Consider the following 17,736-nt stretch of genomic DNA (forward strand, 5'->3'; position numbering starts at 1 on the left):
TATGGAAATCAATGGGCTGTATAATGTGCATATGTGTTGGGTCTTCTAGATCAGGAGATGTTCTCTGGAGTTACTTTCTCTTCTGGTTATAAGCTGAGGTCTCTGTATACAGGTCACACACTCATATAAACCATTTACCTGGTTTTCTAAAGAAGAATGGGTTTGATTGAGAATTTGTATTTTACATATGAGGGCATTAAAGTCGGGATTCGTAAATCAACAATAAAGCCACAAATTAGCAGATACAGTGTGACTAGAGAAGCTATAAAGGAGGACACTGACTGCACACTAAGACCTGATACAATTACAACAAACACCGAAGATGATCCTTAAGCTCCACTTCATCTCCAAGTCCACTTTTGCACCCTTGGACATAACCCCACTTATTTTCCACAAACCATCCATAATTATGGTTGATTTTTTTTTTTTTTTCCAGAATATCAATTCATGGCTTTAGGCGCAAAAAAAGAAACCCAGTCCAATGCATAGATGGCTCTTACACATAGATGACTTACTGTGTTATCCCTTACAGGAGGGTAAGAATACAGGATCATAGAGTCTATTGACCTGGCGACACTTCCAACTTGCTCTAGTCCTTGGATGTAACTGCATGGAGCCTCACACCACTGCAGAGAATTGCACACCACTGCATAGAGCCTCACACCACTGCATAGTGCCTCACACCATTGCATAGCGTCACACACCACTGCATAACACCTCACACCACTACATAGAGCCTCATACCACTACATAGTGCCACACACCACTGCATAGAGCCTCACACCACTGCATAGAGCCTCACACCACTGCATAGAGCCTCACACCACTACATAGAGCCTCACACCACTGCATAGTGCCTCACACCATTGCATAGCATCACACACCACTGCATAACACCTCACACCACTACATAGAGCCTCATACCACTACATAGTGCCACACACCACTGCATAGAGCCTCACACCACTGCATAGAGCCTCACACCACTGAATAGTGCCACACACCACTGCATATAGCCTCAAACCACTGCATAGAGCCTCACACCACTGCATAGAGCCTCACACCACTGCATAGCCTCACACCACTGCATATAGCCTCAAACCACTGCATAGATCCTCACACCACTACATAGAGCCTCACACCACTGCATAGTGCCACACACCACTGCATATAGCCTCAAACCACTGCATATAGCCTCAAACCACTGCATAGAGCCTCACACCATTGCATAGCCTCACACCACTGCATAGAGCTTCACACCACTGCATAGAGGCTCACACCACTGCATATAGCCTCAAACTACTGCATAGAGCCTCACACCACTGCATAGCGCCTCACACCACTGCATAGCCTCACACCATTGTATATAGCCTCAAACTACTGCATAGAGCCTCACACCACTGCATATAGCCTCAAACTACTGCATAGAGCCTCGCACCACTGCATAGAGCCTCACACCACTGCATAGAGCCTCACACCACTGCATATAGCCTCAAACCACTGCATAGAGCCTCACACCACTGCATAGAGCCTCACACCACTGCATAGCACCTCACACCACTGCATAGCCTCACACCATTGCATAGCGCCACACACCACTGCATAGCCTCACACCATTGCATAGCGCCACACACCACTGCATAACACCTCACACCACTGCAAAACACCTCACACCACTGCAAAACACCTCACACCACTGCATAGTGCCTCACACCACTGCAAAACACCTCACACCACTGCATAGAGCCTCACACCACTGCATAGAGCCTCAAACTACTGCATAGAGCCTCACACCACTGCATAGCACCTCACACCATTGCATAGAGCCTCACACCACTGCATAGAGCCTCACACCACTGCATAGCGCCTCACACCACTGCATAGAGCCTCACACCACTGTATAGAACCATTCAGGCTCAACCATGCTTGCTTTAAGATTGTTCTTACAGAATAAAAAAAAAAAACACAGTGAGTAGGTGCAGAGAGCTCTGGAGCTGCATTTACAAAATGGAAATCTTTTCTTCTTATATTTAATATCATATTTGAGCTCAGGGGTATTTTCTGTTTTTAACATTTTTTAAGTACAATTTGTGAAATTAGACATTAGAAGAAGAATATCTGTAGTGTAGAATGAGCCTTGCACTGGAGTAAATGATGCAGAAAGCCGGCAGACATCTAATGTTTAAGGGAATGTCCTAATGCTATCTATATAAAATCCTTCATGTCATGTCAGTAAATGAGAAAAATAACACATGAGCCGTGTGACACGTAAAACCTCTCCAGTACCCACCATGTCAGTGAGAGACCCCGGCACACTGGTCTGGTCAGTAAGAGACCCCGGCACACTGGTCTGGTCACTGGGGAAGAAATAGTCTCGAGTTTAGGAAATATGAAAATAAATACAACACAGAGACCCTGCGTGTTCAGTGCGAGGCTCAGGACAAGGATCCGACCTGACTCTTTATACGCTGCAGAGTCTCCTGATATTACCCTTTAGGGACATTGAGATCTGCTTTTGTTTTTTGCTTTTTTTTTTTCCCACAAATGAAATTAACTTTTTGTTACACTCTATTACTTCATATAGGTTTTATGATTGTGAATAATATCATTGAATACCAAATGGAAATACAGAAACTGAATTATTGGGTTAGAATAGAAATTCCTATTCATATTAACCCTTTTAAGGGTTTACGTTGAAGGCAAATTTTTGAATTCTTTTATGTAAATTTATTTGAGAAGACTTGAATATATATCACCTCTTAGAGATGAGCGAATATGCGCAATCGAATACTTCGGCTGCATAGCTCCCGGGGGCAGGGAAGGTGGGAGGGGCAGTAAAAATGTGAAGCCCCGGAAGTGTTTTTGCACCAGGAACTATGCGGCCAAGGTATTCGTTCATCTCTATCACTTATGGTTTGACATTTGAAGACATCTATATCATATGCTCTGTTTGTTAGTTTTTTGTTTTTGGTTTTTTTTTCCATCTATGAAATTAACCTTTTATAATTCCATAAATGTTTATGATTATGAATATTATCATTTAAAACAAAACAAAACAAACAGAAATACAGACACTGAATTATTACTTATTATTAGAGATGAGCGAACAGTGTTCTATCGAACTCATGTTCGATCGGATATTAGGCTGTTCGGCATGTTCGAATCGAATCGAACACCGCGTGGTAAAGTGCGCCATTACTTGATTCCCCTCCCACCTTCCCTGGCGCCTTTTTTGCTCCAATAACAGCGCAGGGTAGGTGGGACAGGAACTACGACACCGGTGACGTTGAAAAAAGTAGGAAAAACCCATTGGCTGCCGAAAACATGTGACCTCTGATTTAAAAGAACAGCGCCGCCCAGCTTCGCGTCATTCTGAGCTTGCAATTCACCGGGGACGGAGGTTTCCGTCCAGCTAGCTAGGGCTTAGATTCTGGGTAGGCAGGGACAGGCTAGGATAGGAAGGAGAAGACAACCAACAGCTCTTATAAGAGCTAAATTCCAGGGAGAAGCTTGTCAGTGTAACGTGGCACTGACGGGCTCAATCGCCGCAACCCAGCTTTCCCAGGATCCTGAATGGAATACACTGACAGTGTATTCCCGTATACCCTATATATACCCCCGATCCCCGTTCCAACGGTGTGCCCCCCCACCTTCACCCCAGAAACTAACTTCAATACACTGGAAGTCCCCTAATAATACAATTGGGGCTATATACACCCTCAATATTTGCTACTGGTATATACTGCCATTTTCTGACTGGGAATTCAAAGACTATATTGGGGTTACGTGCACCCACAATTTTTGCTACTGGTATATAGTGCCATTGTCTGACTGGGAATCCAAAGAATACATTGGGGTTACATATACCCACAATTTTTGCTACTGCCATATAGTGCCAGTTTCTGAGTGGAAATTGCCCAAATAATTTGGGGATACATTCACCCTACATCTCAGGCTCTTGCCATATTCACCCAGGTTGTCAGTGCTGCACCAGCTCATTCCCAGACAGCTCGGCCCGAAAAACCCATTACCTATATAGAGGATTTGTACAATGAAGACAACATGTTCTAAATCTAATCTGTCTGCACCTTCTCCAGAATTAAAATGAAGGCAGCTATTAACTTTCAAATAGCACTGCACAAAGAAAGATCTTATCAGCTTGTCTCATGACATGCTACTGAAAAGTGTCATTTGTGTATCTTAATGTAAATATAGTTGCATAAGCTTGTTGGGTTTTAGGCACTGCCAAGTTATTTATTACCACCCGCTCCCTTATAATGATGATGACGCCAAAGTCACTGTGGGTGTTCAGAGCTCACAGCTTTGGTTGACATTTGTCTTGCTCTCTGTCGGTACCAGCTGTCTTTTTGGATACTGTAAAGTTATGTTGACTTTATTAACAGCTATAGAAGCTTTAGCCAGGTTGTGACGGTGTGTAACCCTAACAACACTAAGTGGAATACACATTAATAGTCAGTCTATGTACGCTAAATGCATCACTGAAGTAATTTTTTTCCCTCTCCCCTAATATAAGAAAGGAACAGACATTAGACCTAGACCGGGGTTCGAGGCTTGTAAAAATCCAGTATTATTTGTTCTTCATGATGTGAAATATGTGTTGAAAAGCAACCCAAGATGAAGTCAGCCATGTGTGCCAGTGTGTTACTTGGCATGCCTTTGCTGGCCCCAACTGTAAGGGTCACTCTCCATTTCCTCCATTTTCCACTCCCTTTCACACCATCTGTGGTGAAGTAATGGGATGCACTGAAGTGCACTCTCTAGCCTCGTGTGGGACAGGGACATCAGATGCCACTCCAACCCCCTCGTCTTCCTCCGCCAGCCAACGGTGCGAAGATGAGAGGAGTGTGCTCTGAATGTTTTCTGCCTAGCAGAGGCTAGTTCTCACTTATGAAAATGGCCCCACTTTGACCTGTATATCAGGCACAATGGTGTAGGTTTCAAAGAAACATGGCACCAACAAGTTGAAAACGTGGGTCATGCGTGGACCGTGTTGGAGGCTGGCAAGCTCCAGATCTGCTACCAGGTTCCGTCCATTATCACAGGCGCGAATATGCCAGGCCCCAGGTGTAGCAGGGAAAAAAAACATTGCCATCTCAGCCAGGATGGCATCCCTGACCTCGGAGGCACTGTGCTGTCTGTCCCCCAAGCTGATCAGTTTCAGCACGGCCTGCTGACATCTCCCCATGCCAGTGTTACAGCATTTGCCGCTAGTAGCTGGGGTGGAGGTTGCAGTGTAGTAGGGTTTCAGTCTACTCCTGCCATGAATTTTGGCCTGGGAGAGGAGATAGGCCACCCCACTTTGCATCCGGGGACCAGACTCCACCACATTCACCCTGCCTGTCCTTAAAGATAAGCACTGCAGCATCCCTGACCACAGGCGCTTGTCCATGTGTCGGTGGTCAAGTGGACCTTGCAGCAAAGCGCAGAGCTCTGGGCCCGACTGATGTTATGGGACACATGCAGGCGCAAGGCAGGGACAGCACACCAAGAGAAGTAGTAACGGCTAGGCCCAGCATAGGGAGGTGCCCCAGCTGCCATCTGCTGACGGAAGGCCTGGGTATCCAGAAGCATAAACAAACACCAACATCTCCAGGGCCAGTAATTTATTGATGAGGCTGTTAAAGGCTTGGGCATGGGGGTGGGTTGTGTTGTACTTCTGCCTGCAATGAAAAGCTTGGGAAATGTGGAGTGACTGGGAAGAGGCGCATGATGGTGCAGGCCAAAAGGGCGCATGAGGGTGAACTCCCCAATGTGTCAGAGATAGGTGTGTAGGTGTCCTTGCATCATATACTTGCACCATATTTGGCTTTGGAAGTTAATTTTGTGCCAAAAAGTGGTTAAGACAGCGATCCCTCAGCTACTCCCGTTACACTGTCTAGTGAAATTACCATCTTTGGAAGTGGACCACCACTTGTAAGATCCCAAAGGAAGCAGGCAAGAGATGTGCAGTGCAGAAAAAAAGATGAGAAAATAAGTGTAGGCTGTAGAGCACAGAGGGATCGGAGAGGACAGAGCTGGTGTCGGCCAGGTATTCCCACAACATGCGCCTATACTTGTCCCTCCTGGTGACACTAGGCCCCTGAGTGGCAGTAATTTGTCCAGGGGGGGGGGGGGGCATTAACGTGTTCCAGACCTAGGAATAAGTCTTCCAACAGGGTAGAGTTTTGCATGCCTTTGCTTCTACCCACTGTTTTTGCTGCTTAGCTTCCCTCCACATCTACACTGCTTTCGCCCCTAAACATCACCCCAGTTTATGCATCTGCTTCTACCCTGTTTTTTTGTTGAATTAGCTTCCCTCCACATCTACACTGCTTTTGCCCCTAAACATCACCCCAGTTTATGCCTTTGCTTCTACCCTGTTTTTTTTTTTTGTTGAATTAGCTTCCCTCCACATCTACACTGCTTTAGCCCCTAAACATCACCCCAGTTTATGCCTTTGCTTCTACCTAGGTTTTTTGTTGATTTAGCTTCCCTCTACATCTACACTGCTTTAGCCCTAGACATCACCCCTGTCCATGTGGGGTCGGTGGCCTCGTCATCCACCAACTCCTCTTCCAACTGTCCCCTTACTGCAAACCGCACATGACCACAGCTTTCCCTGATGGCAACTGAGTCTCATTATCCTCACTGAGGTCCAGAAATGTCAGTGGCGGATCCAAAACCCCAAAATTTAAAGGAAATGGCGGATGCTGCAGTATTTCTATCACCTGTTCCTGGTGCTCGGGCCTGGTCTGTGTTGTACCCTGCACCCTGCTTAACGCATCTGCCATATCCGAAGTTGTGCTGAGCGCATGCTAATGTTTCGTGTCCAGTGCAATGGATGGGATGGGATTTCACATAAGTCTGCCACCCATGGCCACTCATGGTTGAGCAACTGAGGGAGTTGACTTTGACGAACCCGAGGGTTTTGGAGTTGGAACTACATCAAAGGTCTGTGCTGCTCACACACTCTGCTCAACACATGATATGTTTAGTTCCAGCAGTGTGGAGACGTCGCACAACAGCCGTTGTTCCAGCAGGTACAGGCGTTGTAGGAGTGCATGGAGGCTAGCAGCGGCAACTATAGACTTTAAAAACTATCCGCACAAGCGCCACACTTTCACCAGTAGCTCAGGAACATTGAGGGACTTTTTTAAAAAGATTAGCAGCAATGAGTTAAAAACGTGGCCCAGGCATGGAATATGTTGCAGGCTGCCAAGCTACAGAGCCGATCCCAGGTTACGGCCATTATCACACATGACAACATGCCTGGGCCCAGGTGCAGTGGCAAAAACCACATTGCCGTCTCATCGAGGATGGCATGACTCACTTTGTAGGCAGTGTGCTGTCTGGCCCCCAAGCTGATGAGCTTCAGCACGGCCCGCTGACGTCTCCCCACACCAGTGTTGCAGCGTTTCCAGCTCGTAGCTGGGGTCAATCTAACAGCGGAGGAGGAGGAGGGTGGTGTTTCAGCCCTCCTCCCAGGAATGTTGTGTGGGGAGACAAGTCAGGCCACCACATTTAGCGATGCAGTCCCCGCCTCAAGTACATTCAACCACTGTGCCAAGATTGAAAGGTAGCGTCCCTGTCCGCATGCACTTCTCCATGCGTAGCTGGTCAGGTGGAACTTTGTGCAAAGTGTTGAACTTAGGGACTAACAGAAATTACTATCTGTACGTGTGGATTACTACCAGCTACATGACCAAAACAAAAATAAAACAGGGTCTCTCACCAGGCTCAGGGTCTCACCTCCTAGGTTCTGCCCAGGACTACAGGAACTGCAGCCCTTTTTTAACCCAGTAATGAGCCTCAGGACCCGCACATGGACTGCAGCTTATTCAAAATCTGCCCTGGACCACACTGTATGTGAGGAATCTGGGGGAGATATACCATGACTTCAGCACTTTGCCTGTCACCTTCTCACTATAAGACAGCCTGTTTTACTTATTTATTTAGTCATATCTCAGCAACACATGTATATGGAAGTCTATCATGGCACAAACAAAGGAGATGTCTGAGGACCTCAGAAGAAGAGTTCTTACTGCACATCAGCTGGTAATGGTTATGCTGGGTTCAAACCAGCCCCCGATCTACGTTTTCAGGTTTCCGTCTTCTGCTAACATGGTATAGATGGCAGGATTGTAAAGGGAAAACCAATGCTCTCCAAAAAGAACATTGCAACCTGAACAAGCCTATTGTAATTCCACAGTGCCCACCAATCTGCAATGTGATCTGGCAATGTGCAAGCCCAGAATAATGAATATTGTGTCCCTCCATGTCTCTGTGTTACGTAGCATCTGTATATGTTCCCCCCACCCCATAAACATAGACTGAGTGAGAAATTAAGAGTCAGTTGGTGCAACCCACAAAACGTACCCTTCCCCCACCCCCCAAGTAACGGAGCTCCAGTGCCTCCAAATAAGAGTGGAGTTCACTCCTCAGCCTGACTTTATAAAAAATTTGGGAAAATTTATTGAATGAATGAAAACTCTCTACTTATACAATGTAAGAACACTGATGTGTAATCAGAAGAGGTTTTTCACAGCCGCCTTTAAGGTAAGTTCACAGTGGGGGTTTTTGGTCAGGGTTTTGAGGCCGTATCCACCTCAATACCTTGACCAGAAAGAGGGTTCCCATTGATATCAATGGGAGCTGCTCAGGTCTTTTTTCCGGGAGCCGTTTCTTCCAGCTCCCGGAAAAAAGAAGCGAGGTGCTCATTCCTCAGGCTGAGTCACCTCGCGATTCGGCCTGAAGAAGCTCCCTCCTCCGGACTAGGCTCATTCATTGGGCCTAATCCGGAGCAGGGTGCGAGGCTGGATGCCGGTGCAGTGCATTGGCTTTCAGTCACAGCTACCCGGTTTTTGGAACGGAACATGAACAATGGAGCATGTCATGTGCATTGAGTACACCTGGAATAACATAGGCTACTAGACCATGTCTGATGCATCTAGTTATATTTACATGGAAAAAAATGGATTAAGATGGTCATGATGGACTTTGTAGAACAAAACATCAAAATGTGGTTTTAAAATTTCCCATCAATCGAATATTTTTTGTTTTAGATTTTTAAACGCCGTCATGAAGTCTCTGTTCCTCAAGCTATAAATCAGTGGGTTAAGCAATGGGGTCACCACCGTGTAGAGCATGGATAAGATCTTATCAAAAATTAGTAATTGTCCTCTTGTAGGAACCACATAAACCAAGATCAATGTTATATAAAAGATGGAGACCACAGACAAGTGTGAACTGCAGGTGAAGAAGGCTTTCTGTCTCCCACTGTCCGACTGGATCTTCAGGATGGTGACAATGATACACACATAGGAGATCACAATGATCATAAATGGGAAAATTGATGTAAACAATCCTAATATGAAAGTCTGGACCTGGAGTGTGAATGTATCTGAGCAGGAAAGCTTCACAATAGGTGTGAAATCACAGAAGAAGTGGTCAATGACGTTATCTCCACAGAACTGTAATCTGGATATCCCGACTTCATCAAGTAAACTAATAAAGCCTCCGACAATCCAGGTCAAAACAACGGTGTTCCGACAAAACGAGGCATTCATAATATTGTTGTAGTGGAGGGGGTTACAGATCGCCGTATAGCGGTCATAGGACATCACTGTCAGGAGAAGACACTCAGCACATTCACAAGTTCCAAAAAAATAAAATTGAGCAAGACAAGTGGTGAAGGACATGGTGGCCCCTTCATGAAGAACAAGACTAAGCGTATTGGGAATGATGTCCGTGGCCAGTAAGATGTCAGATAGTGAGAGCTGTGTGAGGAAAAAGTACATGGGAGAATGGAGATTTCTACTCAGATAGATTAACACAATGATCAGAATGTTTCCAACCATGATCAGACAGAACATGAGGAGCAGGAAGGAGAAGAGAAGATACTTGAGGTGGTGGAGACCTGGAAATCCAGTAAGATGTATAGTAGAGATGTTCATCATGTTCTGAACTTTAACAAAAACTAAACAATAATAATAATAATAATAATAATAATAATAATAATAATAATAATAATACCACCAATAATAGTAATCCGCTGGTCGGAGGTGTCCTGGTATTTAGCTCCACTGCTATCGGCTTTAGCGTGCTGGGGTATCGGGCAGTGATGATGGATCCTGCAGGTTCACCAGAGAAAAATGGAATTTCTTATGGAAATCAATGGGCTGTATAATGTGCATATGTGTTGGGTCTTCTAGATCAGGAGATGTTCTCTGGAGTTACTTTCTCTTCTGGTTATAAGCTGAGGTCTCTGTATACAGGTCACACACTCATATAAACCATTTACCTGGTTTTCTAAAGAAGAATGGGTTTGATTGAGAATTTGTATTTTACATATGAGGACATTAAAGTCGGGATTCATAAATCAACAATAAAACCACAAATTATCAGATACAGTGTGACTAGAGAAGCTATAAAGGAGGACACTGACTGCACACTAAGACCTGATACAATTACAACAAACACAGAACTTGATCCTTAAGCTCCACTTCATCTCCAAGTCCACTTTTGCACCCTTGGACATAACCCCACTTATTTTCCACAAACCATCCATAATTATGGTTGATTTTTTTTTTTTTTTTGCAGAATATCAATTCATGGCTTTAGGCGCAATAAAAGAAACCCAGTCCAATGCATGGATGGCTCTTACACATAGATGACTTACTGTGTTATCCCTTACAGGAGGGTAAGAATACAGGATCATAGAGTCTATTGACCTGGCGATACTTGCTCTAGTCCTTGGATGTAACTACATGGAGCCTCACACCACTGCAGAGAATTGCACACCACTGCATAGAGCCTCACACCATTACATAACACCTCACACCACTACATAGAGCCTCATACCACTACATAGTGCCACACACCACTGCATAGTGCCACACACCACTGCATAGAGCCTCACACCACTGCATATAGCCTCAAACTACTGCATAGCACCTCACACCACTGCATAGCCTCACACCACTGCATAGCCTCACACCACTGCATATAGCCACAAACTACTGCATAGCACCTCACACCACTGCATAGCCTCAAACCACTGCATAGAGCCTCACACCACTGCATAGAGCCTCACACTACTGCACAGAGCCTCACACCACTGTATAGTACCTCACACCACTGCATAGCCTCACACCATTGCATAGCGCCACACACCACTGCATAGCCTCACACCATTGCATAGCGCCACACACCACTGCATAATACCTCACTCCACTGCATAGAGCCTCACACCACTGCATAGAGCCTCACACCACTGCATAGCACCTCACACCACTGCATAGCCTCACACCGTTGCATAGAACCTCACACCACTGCATAGCCTCACACCACTGCATAGCCTCACACCATTGCATAGAACCTCACACCACTGCATAGCCTCACACCACTGCATAGCGCCTCACACCACTGCATAGCCTCACACCATTGCATAGAACCTCACACCACTGCATAGCCTCACACCATTGCATAGAACCTCACACCACTGCATAGCCTCACACCACTGCATAGCGCCTCACACCACTGCATAGCCTCACACCATTGCATAGAGCCTCACACCACTGCAAAACACCTCACACCACTGCATAGCCTCACACCACTGCATAGAGACATTCAGGCTCAACCATGCTTGCTTTAAGATTGTTCTTACAGAATAAAAAAAAAAAACACAGTGAGTAGGTGCAGAGAGCTCTGGAGCTGCATTTACAAAATGGAAATCTTTTCTTCTTATATTTAATATCATATTTGAGCTCAGGGGTATTTTCTGTTTTTAACATTTTTTAAGTACAATTTGTGAAATTAGACATTAGAAGAAGAATATCTGTAGTGTAGAATGAGCCTTGCACTGGAGTAAATGATGCAGAAAGCCGGCAGACATCTAATGTTTAAGGGAATGTCCTAATGCTATCTATATAAAATCCTTCATGTCATGTCAGTAAATGAGAAAAATAACACATGAGCCGTGTGACACGTAAAACCTCTCCAGTACCCACCATGTCAGTGAGAGACCCCGGCACACTGGTCTGGTCAGTAAGAGACCCCGGCACACTGGTCTGGTCACTGGGGAAGAAATAGTCTCGAGTTTAGGAAATATGAAAATAAATACAACACAGAGACCCTGCGTGTTCAGTGCGAGGCTCAGGACAAGGATCCGACCTGACTCTTTATACGCTGCAGAGTCTCCTGATATTATCCTTTAGGGACATTGAGATCTGCTTTTGTGTTTGTTTGTTTTTCCCACATATGAAATTAACCTTTTGTTACACTCTATTAGTGCATATAGGTTTTATGATTGTGAATAATATCATTGAATACCAAATGGAAATACAGAAACTGAATTATTGGGTTAGAATAGAAATTCTGATTCATATTAACCCTTTTAAGGGTTTACGTTGAAGGCAAATTTTTGAAATTTATCTGAGAAGATTTGAGAATATATCACCTATTAGAGATGAGCGAATATGCGCAATCGAATACTTCGGCTGCATAGCTCCCGGGGGCAGGGAAGGTGGGAGGGGCAGTAAAAATGTGAAGCCCCGGAAGTGTTTTTGCACCAGGAGCTATGCGGCCGAGGTATTCGATCGAGTATATTCGCTCATCTCTATCACTTATGGTATATTTGAAGACATCTATATCATATGCTCTGTTTGTTAGGTTTTTTGGGTTTTTTCCATCTATGAAATTAATCTTTAATAATTCCATAAAGGTTTATGATTATGAATACTATCATTGAAAACAAAACAAACAGAAATACAGACACTGAATTATTACCTATTATATCGGACCCAAACTGTCAAGACAGGGACACAAAATATGCAGCAAACTGGTTTATTTATAAAAAAAACCAAACAAACAGGGAAATATATACCATACTAGAGGGAGGACGCGGCTTCGCACGGGTATATTACATGTTATGTTTGTGTAGTGGCCCCATAAGAATTGTCCAATTTTGCACTGGTGTATTTTGTATGTGGTTTGTGTGTGTGTCCATAAGCTTCATGTGGTTATGTGTATCTCATTTTGGATATCAGTGAAAAACCTGTGATCAGTTGTTATGGATACCTGGAGTAAAGCTGTATCTAATCCTTCCCCGTGTAGTACTGTGTTTAGACTCAAGTATCTAATCCTTGTTGGTGTGGTACTGTTTGCAGATGCACATATCTAATCCTCCGGCGTGTGGTACTGTGTGCAGATGTGTGTATCTAATCCTCCCCTGTGTGGCATTGTGTGAAGAGGCACGTATCTAATCCTCCGGTAAGTGAAACTGTGAGCAGACGTGCATATCTAATCTTACGGCATGTGGTACTATGTGCAGACAGGTGTATCTAATCCTCTGGCGTGAGGTACTGTGTGCAGATGCGCGTATCTAATCCTCCCTAGTGTGGTACTGTGTGCTGAGACGCGTATCTAATTATCTGGCATGTGGTACTGTGTGCAGAGGCATGTATCTAATCCTCCAAAGTGTGGTACTGTGTGAAGAGGCATATATCTAATCCTCCAAAGTGTGGTACTGTGTGCAGACACACGTATCTAATCCTCCCCTGTGTGGTATTGTGTGAAGAGGCACATATCTAATCCTGAGGCATGTGGTACTTTGTGCAGACGCGCGTATCTAATCTTCCCCATGTTGTACTGTGTGCTTAGACACGTATCTAATTCTCTGGCTTGTGGTACTGTGTGCAGACACACGTATCTAATCCTCACCTGTCTGGTATTGTGTTAAGAGGCATGTATCTAATCCTGCGGCGTGTGGAATTGTGTGTAGACGCGCGTATCTAATCCTACGGCATGTGTTACTGTGTGCAGACGCGTATATCTAATCCTCTGGCGTGGGGTACTGTGTGCAGACGCACGTATCTAATCCTCCCTGTGTGGTACTGTGTGCTGAGACGTGTATCTAATTCTCTGGTTTGTGGTACTGTGTGCAGAGGCATGTATCTAATCCTCCAAAGTGTGGTACTGTATTCAGGCACACGTATCTAATCCTCCCCTGTGTGGTATTGTGTGAAGAGGCGTGTATCTAATCCTATTGCGTGTGGAACTGTGTGTAGACGCGCGTATCTAATCCTACGGCATGTGGTACTGTGTGCAGACGTGCGTATCTAATCCTCTGGCGTGTGGTACTATGTGCAGATGTGTGTATCTAATCCTCTGGCATGTGGTACTGTGTGCAGATGTGCATATCTAATCCTCTCCTGTGTGGTACTGTGTGCAGATGCGCGTATCTAATCTTCTGGCATGTGGTATTATGTGCAGATGAGTGTATCTAATCCTCCCCCGTGTGATACTGTGTGCTGAGACGCACATCTAATTCTCTGACTTGTAGTACTGTGTGCAGAGGCATGTATCTAATCCTCCAAAGTGTGATACTGTGTGCAGACACACGTATCTAATCCTCCCCTGTGTGGTATTGTATGAAGAGGCACGTATCTAATCCTACGGCGTGGGGAACTGTGTGTAGACGCGCGTATCTAATCCCACGGCATGTGGTGCTGTGTGCAGATGTGCATATCTTATGCTCTGGTGTGTGGGACTGTGTGTAGACACGTGTATCTAATCCTATGGCATGTACAACTGTCTGCAGACACGCATATCTAATCCTCTGGAGTGTGGAACTGTGTGTAGACGCGTGTATCTAATCCTACGACATGTGGTACTGTGTGCAGACGTGCATATCTTATCCTCTGGTGTGTGGAACTGTGTGCAGATGCGTGTATCCAATCCTTTGGCATGTGGTACTGTGTGCAGACGCATGTATCCAATCCCCCGGGGTGTGGTACTTTGTGCAGACGTGTGTATCTAATCCTTCGGCATGTAGAACTGTGTGCAGACGTACGTATCAAATCCTTCAGTGTGTGGAACTGTGTGCAGAAGCGCGTATGTAATCCTCTGGTTTGTGGGACTGTGTGCAGACGCGTGTATCTAATCTTCTGGAGTGTGACACTGTGTGCTGATCTGTGTATCTAATCCTCTGATGTGTGTATCTCAGTTTGGATATCAGTGTTGTATTGTGCATGTGGAGTGACTGTGTGTATTGCAGTTGGAATATGAGTGAAAGACTTGCAGGTTTGTATTGGCTAAGGGGGGGGGGGCACTGTGTTTGGAATGCTGTATCTCAGCAACGGTACGTCCGAGTGAGTTGGCGTCTTGTCTTAAACCTTCCCGGATACCTGAAGTATCTCTGTACCAAATTTGGTGAAGATCGGTCCAGCCGTTTGGTTCGCATTAGAGCACAGACAGACAGACAGACAGACAGACAGACAGACAAGAATTCATTTTTATAATATATAGAGAGAGAGATATACTCGAGTATAAGTTGAGTTTTTCAGCACAGTTTTTTTCAGCACCTCCACTGTAACTCTTACAGTGGTAATGAGATGGTTCCTGAGCACTGGAGTTACAGTGGAGATGCCCTCCACTGCGGGGAAGCGGCAGGCGCTGCCATGCCCCTGGAGATAGGAGGGAGCAGGTGTGACTGGTCTCTCAAATGCGTCCCTGAAGCACTGAGGGAGATCCCTGGCCGCCAGAGCTTAAGGGGAATCCCCGGCCGCCGACAGGAGCGCGGACCTGAAGAAAGACCTCGGCCGCCGGACCTGAAGGGGAACTGTTCAGATAATTATCTACAAATTTAAAAATAATTATGTACATGGGAGACCCCTTAAAAGAAACCAACTGGTGACTCTGGTGTTTCTCTACTTGGCGTGGCACATTCATGTCAGAGGGGAGTCCTCAGTGGCCAGCTTAAAGTGTCGGCCCAGGAGGTAGTACCTTAGGGATTCAAGGGCCCACCTAATGGCTAATCACTCCGTCTCCACAATGCTATAATTTCTTTCAGGTGGTGTAAGCTTCCTACTCAGGTCGGTGACTGGGCGCTCTTCACCACTCATCATTAGGGACAGCACTACGACTAACCCTACATCAGAGGCATCAGTTTGAACCAAAAACTCTTTAGTAAAGTCAGGTGTGACCAAAAACCGGATGTTTACAGAGGACTGACTTAATCTCTTGGAATGCTTCCTCGGCCTCTTCACTCCATTTGACCATGACAGAATCAGTCCCCTTAGTTAGTTCTGGCTGCTCGGAGGGGATTTAGTACGGCCTGAACTTTTGGCAAGTGACTTTCCCAGTCTGTACTAAAGATAACAATGAAAAAGAAAAGAGAGAGACACCGAGCGCCAATAGTGTAGTATTCCCGAAAAGATGAGGCAATAGGCATAAATTAAAACCCCTTACCTTGTTGTGCTGTGATGTGACAAATCACAACACTATTAGCACACAGAATTAAAGCGTGGTGGCAGCAGCTAGTCCCTCGCAAAAAATTAAATGTACAGGTGGCCCTCAAAGTCCAAGACCAATCGGGTAGCGGAGGAGTGGGGTAAGGCGCGCACAAACCAGCTGGACATAAATTCTTCCAGAACCTTTATTGACAAGGCACTACGCGTTTCGGGCACTAGCCCTCTCTCAAGTGCATATAGGTCTACAAGGAACAAACTGCACACATATATAAATTAGTCATATACAGAAAAAAAATATATAAAAAAAATTATTATAGACCGTAAAATATAACCAAAAATATTCATTGAGATTAAAATAAACAGATTGTCACCAAGAATGGGATCAAATAGTACTGGACAGATTAAAAGCCCACAACATGTCATATAAACTTATAGACAATAGACAAGGCCTAGCCATGTACCACATATACATAGAGGTTAGGAGGAGACGTATTAGTATGGGGATTACAGCAGGAGTCTCTCTGAGGCCGTCGTCCCCTGGCATTCCACACAAATCCAAATAAAACAGGAGAGGATATATTAAAGGGATTCTACTATTAAACTACTTTTTCTTCTAATTACCACATCAGAATAGCCTTAAGAAAGCCTTAGACGTGGTCTCCGCCACGCCGTTCCGTAGAAATACGGGTTTTAACCGGTATGCAAAAGAGCTCTCCGCAGCAATGAGGGCGGACCCCAGCACTGAAAGGCCGATGAGCGCTGGGGCCGAGAGCTCTTTCCTGCGCCGCCTCCTTCTTCTGCAGCAACTCCGCCTCTTCTGGCTTCTCTTGCTCTTGTAGTTCTATACAGGAGCATAGAGAGACCACCCCAAAATGGCCGCGCCAGCTGGCGGCCATTTTGGGGTAGCCGCTCTTGCAGTTCAATACAGGAGCTGACCGGCGGCCATTTTGGGCTTAAGGCTATTCCGACGTGTTCATTAGAAAAAAAAGTAGTTTAATGTTAGAATCCCTTTAAGAGCCTAAAACTCTGCTGCTGCAAGGCTCAACTCACTTTAAGCGCCTAATACCCTGCTGGTTAAAGGCTCCACTTACCCCAAGGGCCTGAAGCTAAGTTTGGGAGGGCTCACCCCAAAGGCCTGAAAAGTAATTTTTGGAGGTCTCACCACATCACACATACACATCCACAATGACAGGTCAGGGTGGAGGCTTTTGGATTTCCCATTGCCTATTCCATCTGTGCTTGTCATGGGCATCGTGATTTAAAGAGGTGCTTACTTTAGCTTAAAATTTGTCTTTCTGTCCATACTAATGTAGAGAAAAGAAGGTTTCCAGGTATTTTTCCACTTTCCATAGAGGTTCTATTGAGTGTGTATAGTGTGTAGTTGTTAGGCTGTGATGTTGGGGTAATACAGGGACTTGGGATTGTTAGATGCCCCCAGACATGCTTCCCCTGCTGTCCCAGTGTCATTGCAGAGGTGTTGCATCAT

At 45.3% G+C, this 17,736-nt stretch overlaps 1 protein-coding gene and 1 long non-coding RNA gene across 2 annotated transcripts in view; one reads left to right on the plus strand and one right to left on the minus strand.

The window, feature by feature from the left end:
• LOC142202337 (uncharacterized) overlaps window positions 1-17,736 on the plus strand; it is a 652,408-nt gene that overhangs the window by 230,739 nt on the left and 403,933 nt on the right. The gene's annotated exons all lie outside the window — the stretch shown is intronic.
• On the minus strand, window positions 9,039-9,956 carry LOC142202352 (olfactory receptor 6B3-like). The gene has a single exon (XM_075272431.1). It carries the CDS (start codon window positions 9,954-9,956, stop codon window positions 9,039-9,041), a length of 918 nt encoding a protein of 305 aa, XP_075128532.1.

This window comes from Leptodactylus fuscus, chromosome 5 (assembly GCF_031893055.1).
Source record: "Leptodactylus fuscus isolate aLepFus1 chromosome 5, aLepFus1.hap2, whole genome shotgun sequence".
In the NCBI taxonomy this organism is placed as follows: Eukaryota; Metazoa; Chordata; class Amphibia; order Anura; family Leptodactylidae; genus Leptodactylus; species Leptodactylus fuscus.

Bases quoted from the DNA above. Each gene is read 5' to 3' on its own strand.
- LOC142202352 (XM_075272431.1), bottom strand. From the start codon at position 9,956: ATGATGAACATCTCTACTATACATCTTACTGGATTTCCAGGTCTCCAC.